Source organism: Caloenas nicobarica, chromosome Z (genome assembly GCF_036013445.1).
Source record: "Caloenas nicobarica isolate bCalNic1 chromosome Z, bCalNic1.hap1, whole genome shotgun sequence".
Classification (NCBI taxonomy): Eukaryota; Metazoa; Chordata; class Aves; order Columbiformes; family Columbidae; genus Caloenas; species Caloenas nicobarica.
The window spans coordinates 3674780-3694949 of record NC_088284.1 but is presented as its reverse complement, the minus strand read 5'-3'; the positions used below and the strand labels follow the sequence as shown (position 1 = coordinate 3694949).

Genomic DNA, 20170 nt, shown 5'->3' with positions numbered 1-20170 from the left:
CAGAGCCAAATTTTTGCCATATTAGGTGGAGGGGGAAAGGCTCCCTGGTGTTCCTGGAAGATGGACAGATGTCCTAGAAGCCTCCCTCAATCTGAAGATGCAATTTCAACAGTCCGTATGTAGCTGGGGAACAAACCAGGAGACACTTTTACGAACATATCAATGCCAAGGAAAGGCACACTGTCCCTGACCTAAACCTCCCTCCTACTGCAACCTGTTACGATGCTCCACGGACACATTTTTATTTCTCCCCACTCCAAAACTGGTGGGGAAACCAGCCAAGTTTGCAAATGTACATCTCAAAAATAAATGAAAAAAAAAAAAAAATCTACAAACTGTCACACGTTTTAAAACACATCTTATGGAGCTGCTGTGTGAACTTACGTTGCCTTTTTCAAATTTATTGACAGTGTTGATACAGTTGTAGAGAACGCGCTCCCCTGTGTCTCCCTGATCACCAATGAGGCAGACGAAGACGTTGGCATCTGTGCCGCTCCCACTTACCGTCCCCGTGCAAACTGTCACCCGGTACTTTATCACTGTGGAGACACAAATTAATTAAACAGTTTCAGCAATACAATTAGTTGCCATTTCAATTTACTGCATTTCCCACAGACTTGCAATTAATTTTAAGTGTTCGTACTTAAGGATGGTACTTGTGCTGATGTATTGACTTTCACGCTTCCACATTATCACTAGGGAAAGAAAAAAAGCCAAAACAGGAGAGCCTAAAATGTTAAGAAAACCCACAAGACCCCTCCAGAGAAGGACACAAAAATGCCGTCCCCTTTGGGTAAAAACTAATGAATTGGAGTGCAGAGCCTCCTTGGGGCCCCAACCCTCCTGCCTTCCCTTCCCGAGGGGGTCCCAGTGCCAGGGAACCTCATAACAATGAGTTTGGGGAAAGATGTCATTTTCAGCATCCAGGGGCATGGCAGGCAGACAAAATGGGTTAAAAAGGGCCAAATGCTCAGGGAGCTGAGGAAGAGGCTCATCATGTTGGCTGCACGGGGTGAGACAAGCCCAACTGGCTCCATCTCCTTGAGACCCTCATGGCGCAGGAGGCTGGGTGGCATCTTGTCTCCCTGTCACCTTTGAGATCTTCATTCAGGATTTTACCGGAGGCATTTTGAGTTGCCACCTTCATCACCCCACGCTGCCCTCACCTCTGCCCTCCCGTCCCGCTAGAGAATGGGTTTCCAGAATAAATCACACAGTGAAGAACCAGCCCACAGACCTCCCTTTAAGACAGCGGGGTTTTTCTCCAACATCAGGGTGAGATGACAAACAGCATTTCCACTCTCCCTCCCAAACCTGCCTGCAAGCCCGACAGGCAAGTGCTGCATTTCTCCTCCGCCCGGCACAACTGCTCCTCACGGGAAAGTGCCTGCATTTGAACTCAAGCACCCCTCTCCAACGTTGATTAAAAATACGTTTCAAACCCAGGTTTATTTACATTTTAATAACATCTGCAATTACAATTACTCTTCCTCTTCTGAGGAACTGCTCAGCCGCATGCAGATCACTGAGTTCATAGGAAATTTCACAAAAACAGAGTATCGTGGCCTACAGAGCATGGAGAACCGTTGGGCACTTTGGTGAAAATAAGAGAAATCCTACCCTGAGGTATTCTGCTCTCCAAAGTTCTGTCTCCAAGTACATTTAGTTCTTGTGACACAAGGTCAAGATAGAATCATAGAATCATTTCAGTTGGAAGGGACCCTCAAGATCATAGAGTCCAACCATAACCTAACCTAACTAGATAGAAGTGACCACTTCAGGAAGCCAACAAAAAGTTGTGTGGCTTTTCTCGATTAAGCATTTATTTTGAGTATAGTTAATAGAAAAGATATTTCCCATTACTCACATCTACTGAAAGGTGCTTGTGCTCTTGCACAACTGCTCTGTACAACTTCCCACGCATTTATACATGTAGCTGCATGAATGTGCAAATAATTAAATAAAACTCTAAATACGAAAAGTTTTTGTTAAATTTTAGATTGCGTTTCAGCTGAGCTTGCTTTCCATGAATATCCCTTCAAACATGGCATTTCACATTTTAAAGACTGGAAAATATGAGTTTCAAAATATATATATATATATAGCTGTGGAAACAATTGTGCTGTGGCCAGATCTTTCCCATCTCCCACCACAGAGAAATCTGCTCAGAATAAGAGCCCAGGATTTCCGAGGCTTCATGCAGCTAATGATGCACACAGAAAATACTGCAGAGAGAAGGTGCCAGAAAGAGAAGCTAATTGAATTGCATCAGTATGTCTGCGCATCCCTCACACAAAGAGGGTTTCTTTCTATTCAGCCCTTGCACGGAGCCCGTGGCTCTCACCTGGCATGACTTCAGTCACCAGAGACCCCTCCGCAGGGAGCTCCCGCACGATCTCGTTGTCGTCTTCATTTATATCGAGCCAGCGGCCGCAGTTGAACGAGTATTTTTCTTTTGTCAGCGTTTTCAGCAGAGTTACCTTCATTAAACCAAAACACTGCGTGAGTTCAGAGGCTTAAAGACAAAAAATCAGCGAGCTCCTGACAGGTTTTTGCCTGGGAAGCAGGAGCAGGTAGCAGCAGAGAAATAATGCACATTAATAATGAGACCGTCATTCAGAATTTTGCACGGCAGCGACACATGGAGCAAAGTCCGTCGCAGCTGACATCTTTTCATTCCTCCTTTCTCCAATCTTGCCACAGCATTGTGAAAGTTTTGATGGATACCGTGTCTCTCAGTAATTGCTCGTTACATGCCACTGTATAAATCCATAGAGAAAAGCCGTGGATGGCACTTGCACTGTTGGTCCCTGAAGCTCAAAACCATTTAGAAAACATCTAGAAAATGGCAACAAGAATGATCAAAGATCTGAAGTAGCTTCCAAAGGTGTAAAAAAGGTGGGTCTCTGCAGATGTCTGGAGAAGTGGATGAAGGGTGGGCATGGTGAAGGTCTACAAAATCATAGATGGTATGGGGAAGGCAGAGAGGGTCGACTATTTGCTTTTCTGCTACAAGAAAAACAGGGCATCAAATGATGCTTGTAGAGTGAAGTTCAAAGCAAACAAAAGGATGCAGTCAACCTGTGAAGTCCTTGCCAAAAGCTATTGTGATTGTTGAAAGTTTAAATGTTCAAGGGGAGACTGGAACCTTTGAACAAATAAATGGAAGAGAAATCTACTGAATGCTTGGTATTTAGTAGATCTGTTCAGGAAGTAAGTCTCCAACTGAAAATAGTTGAAAACTGGAAGAATATGGGGGTCAAGTATCACAAATGCTTGTCCTTTTGTTACTGTTCTCTAAACATGCATTTATGTGATGAAGGAAAGAGGCTGTCGGTCTAGATGGGCTTTTGGGCTGATCAGCACGGCTGTTCTTGCAACTGAGAATGGAAGCCTGCCCGAACTTGAAGCAAGCCTGGCGTGAAATGTGTGAGGACTGGAACAAAGCCTCCTTAAGGCTTCATCTGAGTTCCTAGGTGCTAAAATGGATGCACAAGTGATGGGGTTCATGTGCCATGAGCCTGGTGCATCCAGAAAACATCAGACTGGCTGTCTGCAGGCAGATTGATTTCAGACATCTTCACCAGGTTTTCTTAGAGAGTTTGGCCCAAAGTGAATCATAAACACACTGTCAGATCCCTCTTCTCCAGCCTGAACACTATTTCTGTGCAGGAAAAGAGGATTCCCCAGGAAAACATATAACCATGTAAGGTCTAAGCATTCTTGCTTATCGTCTGTGAACTAACTAATAGAGACATTTGCAGTGGCCCAACATCTGACCAGCATTTTCTTTTTGATAAAGATCACAGCCAGACACCTTCTCCCACCATATGGTGAGCACAGCAGTATTTGATGCCCCCTCCACACTGGCTGCATATGCTTTCACATCTCCCTGGCAAGGCAAGAGAGCAGAATCTGTCAAAGCACATTAGATGCACACAAGAAAAATCTCTAAGCGGTAAATTGTGATTTATTATCTCAGTTATTTATGGCTGTGCAGCAAAGTGCATGTTTTGTTAAGTGCAGAAAACGTCTCCCAAGCTCTGCAGGAGTATAGGTGAAGTCTAGAGATGAACTTGCTGCCTCGCAGAGCGAGGTGAGAGCTGACAGCATGGTAATCATTGCTGGTGGAACGAAAGACATGGGACTGAAGATCAAGCAGATCAGCCTTTTTATTTCCCAAACAGCACAGTGCTGTTCTCTCCTGCACAGTCTCCGTGGGCTCCTCCAGTCTATAAGTGTCCACCTCCTGCAATGGGGCTGTCAGCACTTCAGGGCACATGAGACTCCACTGTACAATAGGTCTCTGCCACAATCAGTTTTTCATTATGACCTAAATAGGCTATGGAAGGAGTGGGTTTGCCTCTCTGAACAAGTAAGGATGTCTAAGAGTAAGAAGCTTTCTGCAGAGCAAGGGGAAAACCCCCTAGCAGCAATGAGGGGGGACTACAGTGGTCTGACACTGGGAGGATGGGGAAATGTGCTTTTCACCATCGACCTGGGCGGTTGGGAGATGCCAAAACCATTGCTCTCATTTCCCACACATAGCTGGGCTAAACAGAGAGGAACAGGAAGGAGAAGGAATTTCCTCCAAAAAAACCCACACAATGAATCCTCTCCCCACATATTTTTGCAAACATGACAATATCATAGAATCATAGGATCATAGAATCATAGAATCACAGAATGGTTTGGGTTGGAAGGGACCTTCCCAGCTCCCCCAGTGCCCCCCTGCCATGAGCAGGGACATCTGCACCAGCTCAGGTTGCTCAGAGCCCCGTCCAGCCTGGCCTGGGATGTCTCCAGGGATGGTTCATCCACCACCTCTCTGCCCAACCTGGGACAGGCTCTCACCACCCTCCATTTAAAACATTTCTTCCTCCTGTCCAGCCTGAATCTCCCCTCCTTAGTTTAAAGCCATCACTCCTTGTTCTATCACAACAGGCCCTGCTAATACGCTCCCTTCGCTTCCCGTTTCCATGTAGCATTTCCACTTTCACCCCTCATCCAGCACCATCTGTATAGGGAGGGACCTCTGGCCACTGCACATTAAACTCAGCTTCCAGTGACCCAGGACAGACAGCGCACACCTCTGTGACCAGGCTGGATTTTCAGGTCTACCTTCCCTTGCTCTCCCCTCACCTTATTCAGATGCCAGCCAGCAAAAGGATTTCTTTTCTCATGCCATATTCGAAGCTTGTAAAATGTGCCCAGATCAGGGAGCTCAATCTATAGAGGGGGAAAAAATGAAGTGCGTTATCCATTTCTGTAAGTCAGCAAAGCACGCACACAAAGGACAGCTCTGCACATCTTTTAAGCACCAATTATGTCCTTTAAAGTAACAAACCCTACTCTGCAAAGATATCTTGTTGCCTCTCTTTTCAGGAGGCAAGAACATATACATGGAATCCAAACACTTTTGATCATGAGAGCTCCTTGAAATCATTCCTCCCGGTAAGAACTAAGGCCACAAGCTTCAGCTCTTTCTCAAACAGGGTCTGCAAACCACAGCCACGCTTCCTACAGGTAGCATCTACGGCTGCTGGTACCAAGAGTGTAAATGTTTAGGCTACAGCCATGCATTAAAATCCTGTTTCTCAACTATTGTCTGACCAGTCCCCCATCAACTTTTAAAAGTTTTTGTTCCTAAACACAAGAAAACCCTCCCCAGCCTCCAAACTCAATGTAATGTCAAGCTCAGCATCAAACATTCATGGAGGCTTCACTTCTGAGGAGGCTGAAGACCAGATCACTGAGGAAGGGAAACACCATTGCTAATTCTCCTGTAAACAGCTAATGACCACCTAGGCACTGAGGGAAAAATAGATAAGTTATTAGCTTTAGAGAGGCATGGTCCTAATGACTGGAGCAATCTACAACATGAGTGGGGCTGTGCCCGAAGCGGGGGCTATTGACTTCAGGACCCATCACGGAGATGTGACACTCAGTGCCACCATGACTTGAAGTCATCACCGGCTGAGCACCCAGGAGCACCAGCCTAAGCCCAGCTCGGGGAAGACACGACAGATCCACAGTCAGGGAAATAATTTGAATCACCACCACACTGAGTGAGTTCACCTCCACTCAGAAGGATCTATTGAGGTGAAGACCACACACTGCTGATTTTCTGAACAAGGCTTGATTTTATGCCCTGGAAAACAATACCATCCCAAATTTACCATCAGCATGAGATTCATACCATGAACTTGTCAGTCTGTCCAGTTTCAAAGTTGTCTGAATTGTTGTCCAGCTTCATCTCGTCTGACTTCCCCTTGTCTCCATAAATCTGGAAGAAGATGGTGGCATCTGTCCCTGCATTCTTAATGTCGCTTGTCCAGATCCACAGAGACCAGGGGTTTTCTACAGAGAAAAGTTCAAGACATTTTGTTTAAAAAAGTAATTTTTAAAGGTATCCTGGTAAAAACCACGATTCTCATTTTTTCCCGTGGGTGGTAAAGAGGGCAGGATGGTACTAAAGAAGACCAGGACATTTTATCTTTTTTTGTACAAACATAATCAGCTGCTACATGACATACAGGAATGAGACTGCCTGGAAATTTATTTCTGTGTTTCCACTTAAAATAAAATGACAAAAACCCCATAAATCACCACTTTCCAGGTGAACCATATTATTCTATGTCGTATATTACTAACAGGGGTGTGTTCCATCTCTGTAGTTTCAGCATACTTCTCCAACACCTACAACTGTAGCTTCAAAGACCATTTTAAACCCAGAGAAATGCTGTCAGCTTTCTTTTTGTCAATGAAAGTCTCCAGCTACTTGTGTACAGTGCAGAGCAGCTCCAGGTAGCTCCTAACACTTGCTCCAGATGATCTGTGTCTGGAACAAGGAGGAGTATGGATACAGCCATGCATCACTTCAATCTGAGCTGATGAGATTGGACCCCAAATATACTTTTGCAGGACAGACGGACTTGGAGCCCATTCAGATATCTCTATGCAGCCTGCTTTGTGTGGAGCAAGCATGCTCAGAGCAATGTAAAGATATTTTTCAAAAGGTTTTAATTTTTTTAAATGCTTAAGTCTCACACATCTTCAGTTGGTGCTTGTGTTACTCTAAGTGACATGCCCAAAGATTGTGGCAAAGCTACATAATTTTTATCTCTTAAGTCTTCATCTAAAATTTTAACTGTAAGAGAAGGGTTTTTTGCAGTAATTTTACATTGATTTTCATATCAGAGGATGGTTGCACAGATAAAGGTGACATTGTTTCCTCTAAAGAGCCCCTCATCTTCATCCTTTATTGTTAATAACATGTATCACTTCTGAAGGTCTTGCAGCACCTACAGAAGAGGGAATAGGTTTCTTTCCTGACTCAGACATCAGCTGAATAATTAATAAATCCTAATGAAAGGATTGCTAACCCTTTCGATAAGCCTGAGCCCACAAAAGCATGGCTTGTCCTTCAGAGACCAGAATGGAATATAAAAATGTGATGACATGCATATAAATTAAATTTTTACTTATCTACTCAGCATTTGACTGTAAAAAAGAGGTGATAACTACTAAAAAAATGAGGGAGAAGAGGGAACTCTCTTTTACAAAAAGTATTGCCTTTAATAATGTGCAGACTGTTGATGGCCACTCCCTTATGAAAAGCACCAGCAAGTTTTATCTCAGCAGAAACGAAGCCAAAACGAGTTTGTGTCTGGGATGTGATATAACAGCCTGCTCTCCCTGGGGAAAAGAGCGAGGGCAATTCAGACACGAGAGACTTCTCTGGTCTGTCTGGTTCGGCCTCCCTGACCTCTCACTGAAGGAAAGGAGTGATGCATGCAGAGAGGGGGAAGAGGGAACTTGTACAAGGATTAAATGATGATAGAGGGCTGCCAGCGAGAAACTGCAGAGGGAGAAGTGCGGGCTGCATCTGCTAGAAGAGACCAGGCACTTCCCCAAACACCCAGCGTCATCCTCCAAGGGCTCGCTGGGCACATTCTCCTGTTTCACATCCCTTCACATCAAGGCATCCAGGCAGTTTGGAAATTCTCAGAGCTGGAGTAAATATTCCCCAGGGCACAAACACCAGGGAGGGCTAGACCTGACGAAACAGTTTCCAGGATAACGTTCAAGATAAGGGAGGGAGAAATTTAAAAAAAAAAAAAAAAAAGACTGGGAATAAATACAAGCTACACATCGAGCTGCAATCTGCTTGGGGAACAGCTTGCAAACGCTTTGCAGGGAGACGTTTCACCATGGATACCCAAAGTGAGGTTGAACCAAGCTTTGATCAGCTCTACAGAAAGGGACAGTCCTGCATGCAGGAGGAGACAGGCGAGGTGACATAAGAAGGCTTTTCTAACTCCAAGCCTTACGCTTCTATAATCTGGCAGCTAAAGGTCACAGATTTCTCAAGGCTAATGCTCTCTGTCTATCTCCTTCACTGCAGCAGTGGGGGAATTAGCCTGTCAATAACAATCAGAGCTGATAATAGAGGGTTAAAGGTTGCAGATGCTTTAGTTAAACTGACTGAGTCAGAGGCGCAATGTGGTTATAACACCAAATAACATTTAGATAAAGCTTATTTAAATGAACTGCTGTTTAAGCAGGAGCCCATCCAAAGCATTCAGATTAAACTGTATCTATTATCCTAATTAAAACATTCTGCTTGCACATACATACTGTGCAGGCGAGAGGGCAGAGATCCATTTTGCTTGGTGCAAAACCATCCAGCGAGGCTGGGTGCAGGAGCTGTGTGTGGATGGATGAACACGCCGGTACGTTGCTGTGCACAGCACAGACCAGCACGTCCCAGCAAACATGGAATCGTAGAATCACAGAATGGTTTGGGTTGGAAGGGACCTTCCCAGCTCCCCCAGTGCCCCCCCTGCCATGAGCAGGGACATCTGCACCAGCTCAGGTTGCTCAGAGCCCCGTCCAGCCTGGCCTGGGATGTCTCCAGGGATGGTTCAGCCACCACCTCTCTGCCCAACCTGGGACAGGCTCTCACCACCCTCAGGGGCAACAATTTCTTCCTCATGTCCTGCCTGAATCTCCCTCCTTTAGTTTAAAACCATCAGCATGCCATTATCTCCCTCCAGAGAAAAGGGCTCAAATGCAGTGCTTGTGTGTCTCAGGAAGTACATTTGGCAGATGAACAGGACTAAGAGCTGTTTTTTCTCTAAAGCCAAGTGTAAAAAGTTGAAGTTAGTGGGAAGAGTTTGCTTTTTCTTCTTGTTTTCTCCCAGGTTTTTCTTTTTTTTCTTGGTACTAGTTAGGTTTTGTTTCTATCTGGAACAGGGAAGCTTTGCTTCTGTAGTGATAAGGAACATAACCTGGCGTGTCTGCGAAGGTGAGATGGTGGCTGAGGCAGCCCCAGGCCCAGCGAACCTCGGGAGGCTGCCAGGTCCGGTTCCTTCCCTTGAGAAAATGAGTCCAATTCTCCAAAATTTTTTAAAATTTTCATTCTAAACTCTCCCTACCAGGAGCTTCAAGGCTGAAGCTCATGCAGGACTCAACTCACTTGAGCCCGTACCTGACCATGGGTCTACCCATGTCACATCGCGCGGGTGGCATGCAGGGTGCTGTCACATGCGGGAGTCACAGGAGGTTCCTGGGCACTGGTACCTACTTTTCAGTCTTCTCTGGCGCAGGGAAACCATTTCGTAGAGCTCCCGCTCTATTAGACCATCTCCTTCATTTTCATCCAGCCATTTCCCACATGGGAAGGTTTGCTCTATACCAGTGAATGGGCAGTACACCACCACCTGGGAAAAGAGACTGGGAAGGTGACTTTGAATATTCTGTTACTGGCAGCCCGTGTGACCTTGATACTGAAAACTTAAGTAACTGAAGCAAAGACAGTGCTGGAGATCTTGGTTCTGCTGTCAAAATCAGGTTTTCTGAACTAACATGGACTGGAATGGTTGCACGATTCCCAGTTTGGAGTACAGCTAAGAACCATCTGTCCTGTTATTAGTGCTTTTCCAGAAGTGCACCAAAATGGGTCAGCCGAGAAGAGGCAAAGCACCACCAGGGATGGGAACAGGAGTGGGCAGTATGGATGCAGGAGTCAGCATCGTATCATGGAATCGTAGAATCACTTTGGTTGGAAGAAACCTTCAAGATCTTTGAGTCCCACTGTTAACCTAACACTGTCACTATACCATGTCCTAAACAGTGTGTCTAAATCTGTCGCTAAACCATGTGTCACTGCACAGTGCATGCCCTGCACCACACCGGTGCACAGTAGGGTTTTGCAGGAAGCACAGGACACAAAAAACCTTCAAACACATCCCAAGGTGATTTTGCTTGCCAGGAAAACTGCTTTTCCTCCCGGATTCAGGGTAGGCAGCTGCCTGCCTCTCCACCCTCCCGTCAGCTCCTGCTGGTCTAATACACCAGCTCACATCACATATTGCTCCATAACCTCCCAGGAACAGCTGTGGTCAGCCTTTTTTTTTTTTTCCTGAGCTCCAGAGCAGCATCTAAAATCTTCAGGAAAGTCTGAGTGTCAATGATAACTTTGAAATGCTCAGCACAAGCCAAGACCACATTTCTGCCTGGCCCCTCGGGCAAATATCTGAAGGTGCTTTTGGTGCTGAGCAAAAAATTATCTCTGTGTTTGTGACTGCAAAGGGGCAATCAACCCAATTAGTGAGTGATTGACTTATGCATTTAATGTGCCTTTGAGGCAATCAGCCACTACCATGCATTATGTATAATATTGACTTGTTAAACTGGGGATATTGTCATCTAAATGAAGGCAGATTTTTTCTTTTTTTTAAAAAACGTTTGGTTGTTAGGGTTAGGTTATGAATAGGCAACAGTCTGAGAGCTGTCTACAGACAAACGACTTAGTCTCACCTTCTCACAAAACCAGCCAGAACTGACGCCACAATTGTCGTGCCCGATGGTGACTCTGCTGAGAGGGCTGAGAAGAGCAGCGATCTCCACGTTAAAGAGATCTGTCCTGGCACGCTCAAATTCACCTCCTTCCAAGAAAATCTTCCCACTGTTCTTCAAGCCTTTGGAGCCGTGGAGGATTACGTGGATCTTGGAGTTTGTACCAGCTCCTCTGATATCTCCTGTCACTACAGCAACGTTGTACACAATACCTGAAGGAATCACGAATTTGGTTAGAAAAGAAAAGAAAAGAAAAGAAGGAAGGAAGGAAGGAAGGAAGGAAGGAAGGAAGGAAGGAAGGCAGGCTGAGAGTAAAAATTTTGACTGGATTTACACTGTACTCTACTGGTTTCCCGCTAGTCTTTTTGGCTTTTGACTTACACACAGTAAGCTTCTTTTGTTTTCGTCCCACACAGGAGAAATGCACAGCTACCTTCAGATTGTCCAAGGGAAACAGGTTTGTGCTGAAAAACTCTCTGTTTCATTGCCCAAAGGAAAAAAAGTATGTTTTTTTAAATCGCAATGTGGTGATGATTAGGTGAAGAAAGGAAAAAAAAATAATGAATTTACAACTAAGTCATTTGATTTTGAGAGGTACCAAATACCAAGCATGTCAGAGGATGCTGAAAGGATGGAGAAGTGTTGCTTTAAACAGTGGTGGCAAGATCTGTAGCATCACTAAACTCTGCAAACTTGGGGTCAGTAGCTTCTAATACTGCCGTCACTGTGAGAGCCTAAAGATCTCAGCAAAGCAAGGCTTTGTAGAGGTATTAGCCCAGTGGGAAGAAAGAAAAATGTTTCTGAAAATAAGTCTATATGCATGAAATTTTGCTTGGTTTTTTTCATTTGGTTGGTTGGGGTTTGTTTTTAAGCTCTAAATGTTGGTCTAAGAAAGATAACACTTCTTCCTACAAGCCTTCCTTCTCAGAAGATCCATTGACAGCCATATCTTAGACCTGGGTCATAGCATCAAACAAAGATACATCTCTGTAATTATAACAGGTTTTCAGGGAGCATCTCTAAAAGAGTTGAGGCCCAAGCTAAGTTCTTCCTTCGCTTAAATCACCCAGAAATTTTGATAGGGACTTTGGATTAAGTTAAAAGATCAGAACCCACTCTGTTCTAAACAATCCTCTCTTTGAAGTTTATGTTAAAAAATGTATTCAAGCATGTTGCACTGTGCACATTTACTGTGCATCTTCAATAAAACTCATGAAAGCATGGAAAAAAAAATGCAGAGTCTTGAATTGTAAAGGGCTAAGGGAAGCTTTTAGTAAACGAATTGCATTTTTTCAGAGTTTTTCCCCCATCTTCCCATAATTTTTGCCAATATGCATCCTGAATTCAGCACTCTGCACCCAGACCACTCTCCTCATGTGCATGTAGGGGGACTCCAGATGTTGAAGACCATGCAATGAAGTAAAGAACAGCTGTTAAATGCATAGTCAAAGTGTTTGCCTATATGCTAATGAATAAATACAAGTAGAATACTATCCAAATAATCTTCTGCCTTGTAGTAATTTGTTTTATTGTCTTTACATCCAGGCTTCTTTTAACAGAGATATAACGTTTGGTTGTATCCGCTCTAACCACATTGGTTTAAAAAAAAGAAAGCCAGTTTTAGGGTTCAGCACTGCCTTTCTTGTTTTGCAAAAGGATGCATAGTTCTCCAGGCAAGAACCTGAAGTATAACATTCACTATTGTGTGGCACAGGAATCTGTTTTCTGAAAGCTGGTGAGCAACTTGCTGAAGCACAAGTTGGATCTTCAATCTTTTGCCCATCAGCCCCTTGTCCAGGTGCATCGGGTGATAAACCAGCGTGTGGGTCCTGCACAGCTTCACCAGTGAGATGTGGAGGTGGGAAATCCAACCGTAGCTCAGGGACCCTCACAAAAAACAGACTGTCACCATCAGATGGTCCACTGCAGGTGTGTCTCAGCCCAAGACATTCAGTCTTCTACAGAAAACATGGCTAGTGGCATTAATTAGGCCTTTGTATCTTCACATTTCCCACCACAGATTCAACCCATGACTTTACCTGTGGCTTCAGTGCCCCCAACAAGAATGTCCCTCTGGATTTTACCGTCGTCTTCATCTAAAGCAAACCAGCGTCCAACTGGGAATTGGTATACACATTTATTGCCAATGTCTTCAATGATCACCTAAGAGGACAAAAGCAGCGCATTGCAAAATACACGCAGAAAAAGCAAAGGTGTTACTCAAGGGGTAGCAGAAGAGCAGAAGCTTAATGTACACATTCTCACCTGATATTTAATATATTCAATACTCAAGCAGATCCCTCTCTGCTCCCTGATTAATACTGATAGAATTTCAGCCAACTGATGAGTAAAAACCCAGGCTTTTTTCTTTTTTTTTTTTTAATACAGTGAACTCAAGCTGCATCTCTCAAAGTATACAAGACCAGATATCTCTGCCAGCAAGACCAGCTGGCTGGCCTGTTGTCCTTCTCTCCAGAGCCCCTTTGCTGGCTGCTCTTTTCTGTCAGTCCAATGGCAGATCTTTGTTCTGCTTTGGGAACAGGCTTTTGTCTTCTTCTCTCAGTTGTAGAGCCTTGTTATAAAACAATAGCAAGGAACTTCAGGACAAATCAAGACCATCAGATCAGCTTGTGTGACCTGGTAATATCATGTTATCCCACTCCACTGCTCCAGGATGGAACCATTGCAAAGACAGCCATAAAACCTTGTAGGAATAATTTTTAATTTGGAAGGATTCGATTCTTGGACCTATCTACATGCATATTTTACTGAAACAAGCCTGGAAACAATCTTCCCCTTTAATACTAGATTAGGCCAGTGTTACCCACATGGAGTTTCTTGCACCTCCTGCTGAGGCATTTCTTACCAATACATTCTTCTGGGTTCCTAAAGCTTGCCATAGAGCTACTGCAGTTTTTTAAACAAGCAGTGAAGAGTACTGAGGATTTTCAGTCAGAAAAGAGGAAATCAAAATCTCTATTTGCCTGCATGGCTTATATCTCAGATAAAGAAAACTCTCTATTAGGGATACAAAGCCATTGCCATTTTTCTCTGCCCTCACAGAAAACTGAGATAATCTAAATTCTGTCCTTTCTGATAGATTTGAGAAACCATCCTTTGGGAACCAGAGTTTCTTCTCCTGTCACTCATCTCATGTTGTAGCATGACCGGTTCTCATTGTAGAGACATGGACATGGACATGGACATGGACATGGACGTGGACATGGACAGCAGTGTCTACCAAGGCTGGGATTGTCAACATGAGAAAACAGTGCCAGAATGTTTGAGACAGAAATACATGAGGTTCAGGAGAAATATCAACACTCAGATTTTCCCTTTACCAGCTGATCCTCTTTGGGTTCCTCTTAATAACTTCATTCATGTATTTAGAGGTGGAAAACCAGCTCTGAGTATAAGTCACACTGAAAAACCAGGAAACACGAGAATAACTTCTTATGATGTGTAACAAGTTCGTCTAGGAGTGACAATGCTAGAGACCCCAAATACTGGAGCAAATTAGAGAAAAACATCTACCAACAGTAGGAGATAACTGGCCTGAGTTTTAGCTCATTCTTCCAGTTGAACTTGCAAAGCAAAAGTTGCCTTTCAGTTAATCACAAACATCTTGGTGGTTCATGTGGCAGAACATAAGATTAGTGTGTTGGATGCAACTAGTCACTGCTTTGGGCTTTGGGACTTAAGCGACCTAACCAGCATTGAAAACCATGCCATGCAGACTTCATCTGCAATGTGAGAATGAAGTTGCTTTTCTGTGGCCTCCCCCCACTATTTATTACAGCGAGCACAACAGCTCTCTTTTTCGTCTTCTGCATTTTTCATGGACAAAAACATAATAACTTCTAGTCCAGTGTGCGGTGATGGTGGAAAATCATAAGCTAATATTTGCATTTGTAATACATCAAAGCACCCAGTTATCCAGGAGGTACCAATTTGGGGTAAGATCTTCAGTGGATTAAAGCCAGCTGTGTTGAACTACATCAGCAGAGGAAATGAAATCAGATTATAGGAAACAGTCATAGATTTCTCCTTTTAAAATATTCTTTCAACCATTCCACTAAAAGCTGCAATACCCTCATGCCTTAGAGCAAGAGATTAAAATGAGGAGGAAAGTGGGAGTGGAACAAAAGGATCTTTGTGGCAGGTATATCTTTTTTGCTGTGCCAATGCTAAACCACTTAAATTTGGCCAAGCTATAAGTCTTTGCAAATTTCCAGTGTGTGCAGACTCAACAGATATTTCTTAGACTCTGGTATCTTTAGCATCTTGGTAATGCATTAAGCCAACGGAGTGAAGGGGGACTTGGAGGTCCCATCTTGCAGAATTCTCTCTCATCTGTCAAAGAAACTGCAGTGACTGAAACAGGAGAAATACTATTAGAGCAGGCAAATTCAAGTCTTAACAGCTGGATTTTCTCACTGCTGCAAAATTCCTGGAGATGCTCAACAATTTACCTAAACCCTGAGCGTGCATCATTTTCTAACAACCTAATGTGAATCTTTTGTACATGTCTGGAAAGGTGAAAACTTGTTTTGTGCCTTTCTTGGTAACCAGGCACCTGTACAGCCAGCAAATATCCTTGCATTTCTTGGCATCAGACCACCGAGAGGGTAAAAAGTGAGACATTTTGATTCCACAACATGCTCATGTTAAACACCTCAGGAGAAACTAACCTTTGCAAGGAACCAGCCAGCAGAACCACCCTTGTTATTGTGCCCTATATTAATTTTCCTTAACCTTCCCAAATTCGGAGCGTCGAGCGTGAACTTGTCCTCTGCTCCCTTTTCAAAGTTGTCTTTGTCATTGTCCAGTTTCCTCACACCTGAGAAAAAATAGTGAAAAAATGAGGAGGAAAGGGTCACGGTCACATGGGTGTTTGTAAGTGAAGAAATATTCAAGAATGTCACCACTGACTGAATCAGATATTCTCCAGGTACCACCTCTTTGCAGCCAGGATTTAAGGTAAAGGCAGAGGATTTTATATTCTAATAAAAGGTACCTTTTCTTGAGCACAGAAAAGACCAGGATTTTCACTGTAATGTCACAGTTACTTACAGCTCTCAAAGTTTTCAGAAGTACACATCCAGATGGCTTTTGCATTTTTTTTTTCTTTTCAAACCACCATATTTCCCTTTTATTTTTAACATCTTTAAAAAAAAATTCCAAACTCTTTGAAAAAAGGGTTTCGTCACAAACTTCAGAATTTGACATTTCAGGACGTGGGATTCTTTGCTGCGTCATACAGGAGGGATTTATTTTCAAATTAGGATCTCACCAGGGCTATTGGCTTTTCCTGCTCTCATAGGAGCTTGCCTTTATGAAAAATATTAAAGCACTGACCCCAGTTGCAACCAACGTTGCTCATGTGTGAGTGATGCTGCGAGTGAGACTAAACCTGCCCAAGGCACCAGTGCGAGAAGAAGTGTTAGAGGGAAACTCATCCCGCTTCTCTGAGAAGCAGATGAATAATTTTCTAGGGGTATTATTTGCCTGTGCAGATATGACAGAGTGCCTGGACAGCTGGCTTAAATTCAGACTTGTGCCTTTCAGGTGTTTCCAGTGAGATCAGATGAATCCACTAGTAAAAGTCTGGAGAGCTAATCAAGGATGAGACTTATCCACTCGGTTTCATAATCTGTTCAAGGACACTTGGGAGGCATTGTGTCATTTCTCCTTGAATTTGCTGGGATATGTGCAGTATAAAAGAGAGAATATTTGCTAGCTGGGTGTCAAGGAATTCCCACCCACCCTTCCCCATGGTGTGAACCAGAGACTTTGCTCTGGGCACACCTTTTAGTATTATTCAGGTAAAAAATGTTTTTTTTTAATAAATTCAAGTTCCAAGAACACTGTTGTAGTACAATATACATAGGAAAACAAACAAACAAAACAACAAACAAAATAATAATAAACAAACAAAAATCTACTACCATTAATGTAAAGCCAGTTAATATAAACCTTAGTTAGATTATCTTTCTAAATGGCTGGGCAGGGTCAACCACAACCTGTCCCACACTGAAAGAACAACATTATCCATCCAGAAGGATGGGACATGCAGCTCTCACTGCATGCACTGTAAATACAGATTGGTGTTGGATCTCTCAGTCGACTGGCCACTTAGTGCAGTGGTTTATGCTGCATTTTCCCAGGGTTTGGGTTTTTTGGTGGCAGGTGACTGCAGTCATGCTCACAGCCCAGCCACGACTGCTGCTCCACAGATGCAGCTTCCAGGAGCTGTGGATGTGAGAAACCCCAGAGCTAACAACACCATTTGTTGTGCCTTTCACTCAGCCAAATTATTCTGCATTTGCCAGATTGCTGCTGTGTGTTGTTCAGATCGCAGGCCTGCAGAGCAGGAAGAAATATTTTAGGAAATTATTTGCATTTGAATACCTGTGTCTCCTTTCTCACCGAAGATATTAATGAAGACATCTGCATCTGTTCCACTGCCGCTAACTTCACCGGTAAAAACTCGGACCACGTATTTGTTGACTGCATGGAGAGAGGCAGAAATCCCAATACATTAATAACTCAGTGGTTTGATACAAAACGTAATAATACAAACCATTTCAGGTTGTGCTGGTGCTGTCTCGAAAGCACGTCTGAATCACGGCACCTGGATCCTGTGCACTGAGAGGAATAAAATCGATAGTCAGAGCTCTTATATTTGGGTGTTCACTGCCCTGGGCATGAGGAACAGATCACCCAGTTGCTGGCCTTGACATTGATGAGAGGAAGGTGTAAATTTTGGTGTTGATACATGACCATTATATGAACTTGGACCTACACACCAGCCTTGCTTTTTCAAAACATCAATGAGTTGCAGAGCCAAACATCTGCCGAAGCTCAGACCTGACCCCTCTGGTCCGAATGCCACCCCAGAGCTATTTTTGCAGCTTGGTTTACACTAAGGCTGGTTGGTGGCAAGAAGTATTTTGAGGAAAGGTCATTCACACTGCAAGAACACAAAAATCTGAAGTTGACCACCCTGCTACTCTGCTCAGTTCAAAAAAATAATCATTCAGTCCTTTCCATTTAATGGAGAAACAGGAGTAAAGTCAGGAGTTGTGACACTACAAAGCTACATGATGTGTGGTACCAAGCAATGCAAAAATCACACGGGGGAGCAACACCGTGAACATTTCACATATGCCATGTCAGTGAGTTTGAGAACCAAGTTCTTCAGAGGGATCAGCATGGGACTAACTTGGCTCCAAAGAACAGGGAGAGTGAGCTCAGCTTCTTCTGAAATCAATGAGAAAACACCCATGGCCTTCAATGTGACTACATTTTGGGCAAACATAAGCAACTTTGAAAATCTACCACCGAAATCTACCTGACTACCTTGTTCCTCCAAGCAAACTCAATCATGACAGACATTTAGTGCCATGTTCTCTGTGCAGAACCAGTGCTGGAGACAGACAGAAAGCCACAGAACAAAAATGATGAAGATTAATGCAAAATCTACTGCTGAACCGTACATGATACTGTATATGACCTCAACAAGGTGTCTGTTATACCCTGTATTACTGAGCCCTGACCAGCTTATGCTGCAAGCTCTGGGCTACATCACCCTTTTACTTCTGAGTCTTGGGTGTGCTGCTTCTGCAAAAGGGAAAAATACACACATATCTCCCTTGTAAAAAGAAACATTTTTTGCACCATGATCTGTGGTGAGCAACTTTTTCCCTTCAGCGGGTGCAAAGTTCTGGGAGAAGCTTGTCTGGGCTTCCCAGCCAACACAGATATAAATTCCCAAAGGAGCTACAGACCATCAAGAAACCCTGGCTTAACACTCCCAGAGCAGGTCACCTGCCTCCTCCACCACAATCAGTGTATATTAAAAATTATTCTAAAATACAGCAGACACTGTGGTGCACGTGCTCCTCCTGAGGCAGAGGATGCGAGAACAAGCGCACAAGAAGTGGTTGTTGGACCATCCCCTGAATTATAAAGATGCGCTCAGCTCCTGGGGAGAGGAGTAAAAGGGCAGAGCCCAAACAGAAGGGAAAATCACCTGTCACAGTTTAATGAATGTGCTCTGTAAAGGCTAAAAATCGAGCTGACATCCTCTGCACCCCATTGCAAAACATGCCATAACAAATAAAATAATAACGATAAAAGTGCAATAAATACTAAATAACAAGAAAGAGGAGGACAGAGACAGGCTCACATGAGGGAGAAAATGCCTTAATGTTTCTCTTTAACTCTTTTGTTTCAGTTCACAGAGCTCTTACAAGCTGCTAGGGATATGCCAGCACCAAAGGATTCAATTTGCATTAGCCAAGGATGGAGATGGTGCAATTTAGAGCTCCCTTGTGGCCACTCAGCTGCTGTAACTAAAAGTGACCAAGTGTATATCAGGATCTTTAGGCTTAGACTGCATTGTTCAAGAAGTTTTGATCCTTGCATCTCCTCTAGAATATTTATTCTGATGCCAGCGATTAATTTCCCACTCCACTTTTCAGGGGCCACAAGAAACCAATGGGATAAAAGGGTCTACAAAGGGACAAGCATCAGCAGCTGAAGTTAGATTACTCTTGTACGATTAGGCTTTATGCCTCTGAGTTATAGACCAGAAGGATGCTGAAGACATGCAGAGCACTGAGAAGAACATGTAGAGAAGTCAATGAAGAGCAATCAGCAGCCGTGGCCAAAAACAGGGCAGGAGGGACACCTTGTATGGCTTCTGCAGAAATACGACTGGTCAGCAAGAAAAAACACCAAGATCCAAGAGGGTGAAAGTTTTCTCAACATGGTTGCATTTCAAATCTAAGTTTTACAATGACATCATTTGACAAACAGCTCAGAGCACCAAGTGCTCCCAAGGGCTCTCTACACACATGGTGTTGCTGTCAGAGTGTCACCGTGGAGACTCCCTTGTTGGAGTTAATTCCTGAGCCTGCAGAGACAGGCAACGCATTGGGTTATCACCTTGGGCTGGTGGCAACCACAGGGCACTCTGCTGCAAGGGGTTTATGTTGTCTCCTAAAATGCAGGAGAAGCTGGGGTGCAGGGCATGCTCTTGCATGCCCCTTCTCTGTGCTCCTTGCGGAGCAGACATGTTTCCACAAGCAGAGCTAATCCAAGAGCACTAGTGGTCCTTGGATTAGGTCATAGCACACCCCCGCTTCATGGACCACGGAATCATGCCTAGTGTGTGCTCATCAGGTTTCCCCCCCAATTTTTTTCATATGTTCCCAACTCTGAAACTGTGTGCACTCAAGCCAGTCCCCATACCTGCCCCACTCAGCTCTGCATGCAGGACGATTTTAGATCCTTCATCTTC

At 43.9% G+C, this 20170-nt stretch overlaps 1 protein-coding gene across 1 annotated transcript in view; it reads right to left on the bottom strand.

Moving 5' to 3' along the window:
• Positions 1-20170, bottom strand: part of LOXHD1 (lipoxygenase homology PLAT domains 1) — a 135469-nt gene that overhangs the window by 92342 nt on the left and 22957 nt on the right. The window contains exons 5-13 of the mRNA XM_065655714.1: positions 17275-17373; positions 15555-15703; positions 12903-13026; positions 10825-11075; positions 9590-9725; positions 6200-6360; positions 5143-5229; positions 2345-2480; positions 385-539 (exon numbers count right to left, since the gene is read on the bottom strand). Coding sequence (XP_065511786.1) covers positions 385-539; positions 2345-2480; positions 5143-5229; positions 6200-6360; positions 9590-9725; positions 10825-11075; positions 12903-13026; positions 15555-15703; positions 17275-17373 — 1298 coding nt within the window. The remainder of the gene's footprint in view (positions 1-384; positions 540-2344; positions 2481-5142; positions 5230-6199; positions 6361-9589; positions 9726-10824; positions 11076-12902; positions 13027-15554; positions 15704-17274; positions 17374-20170) is intronic.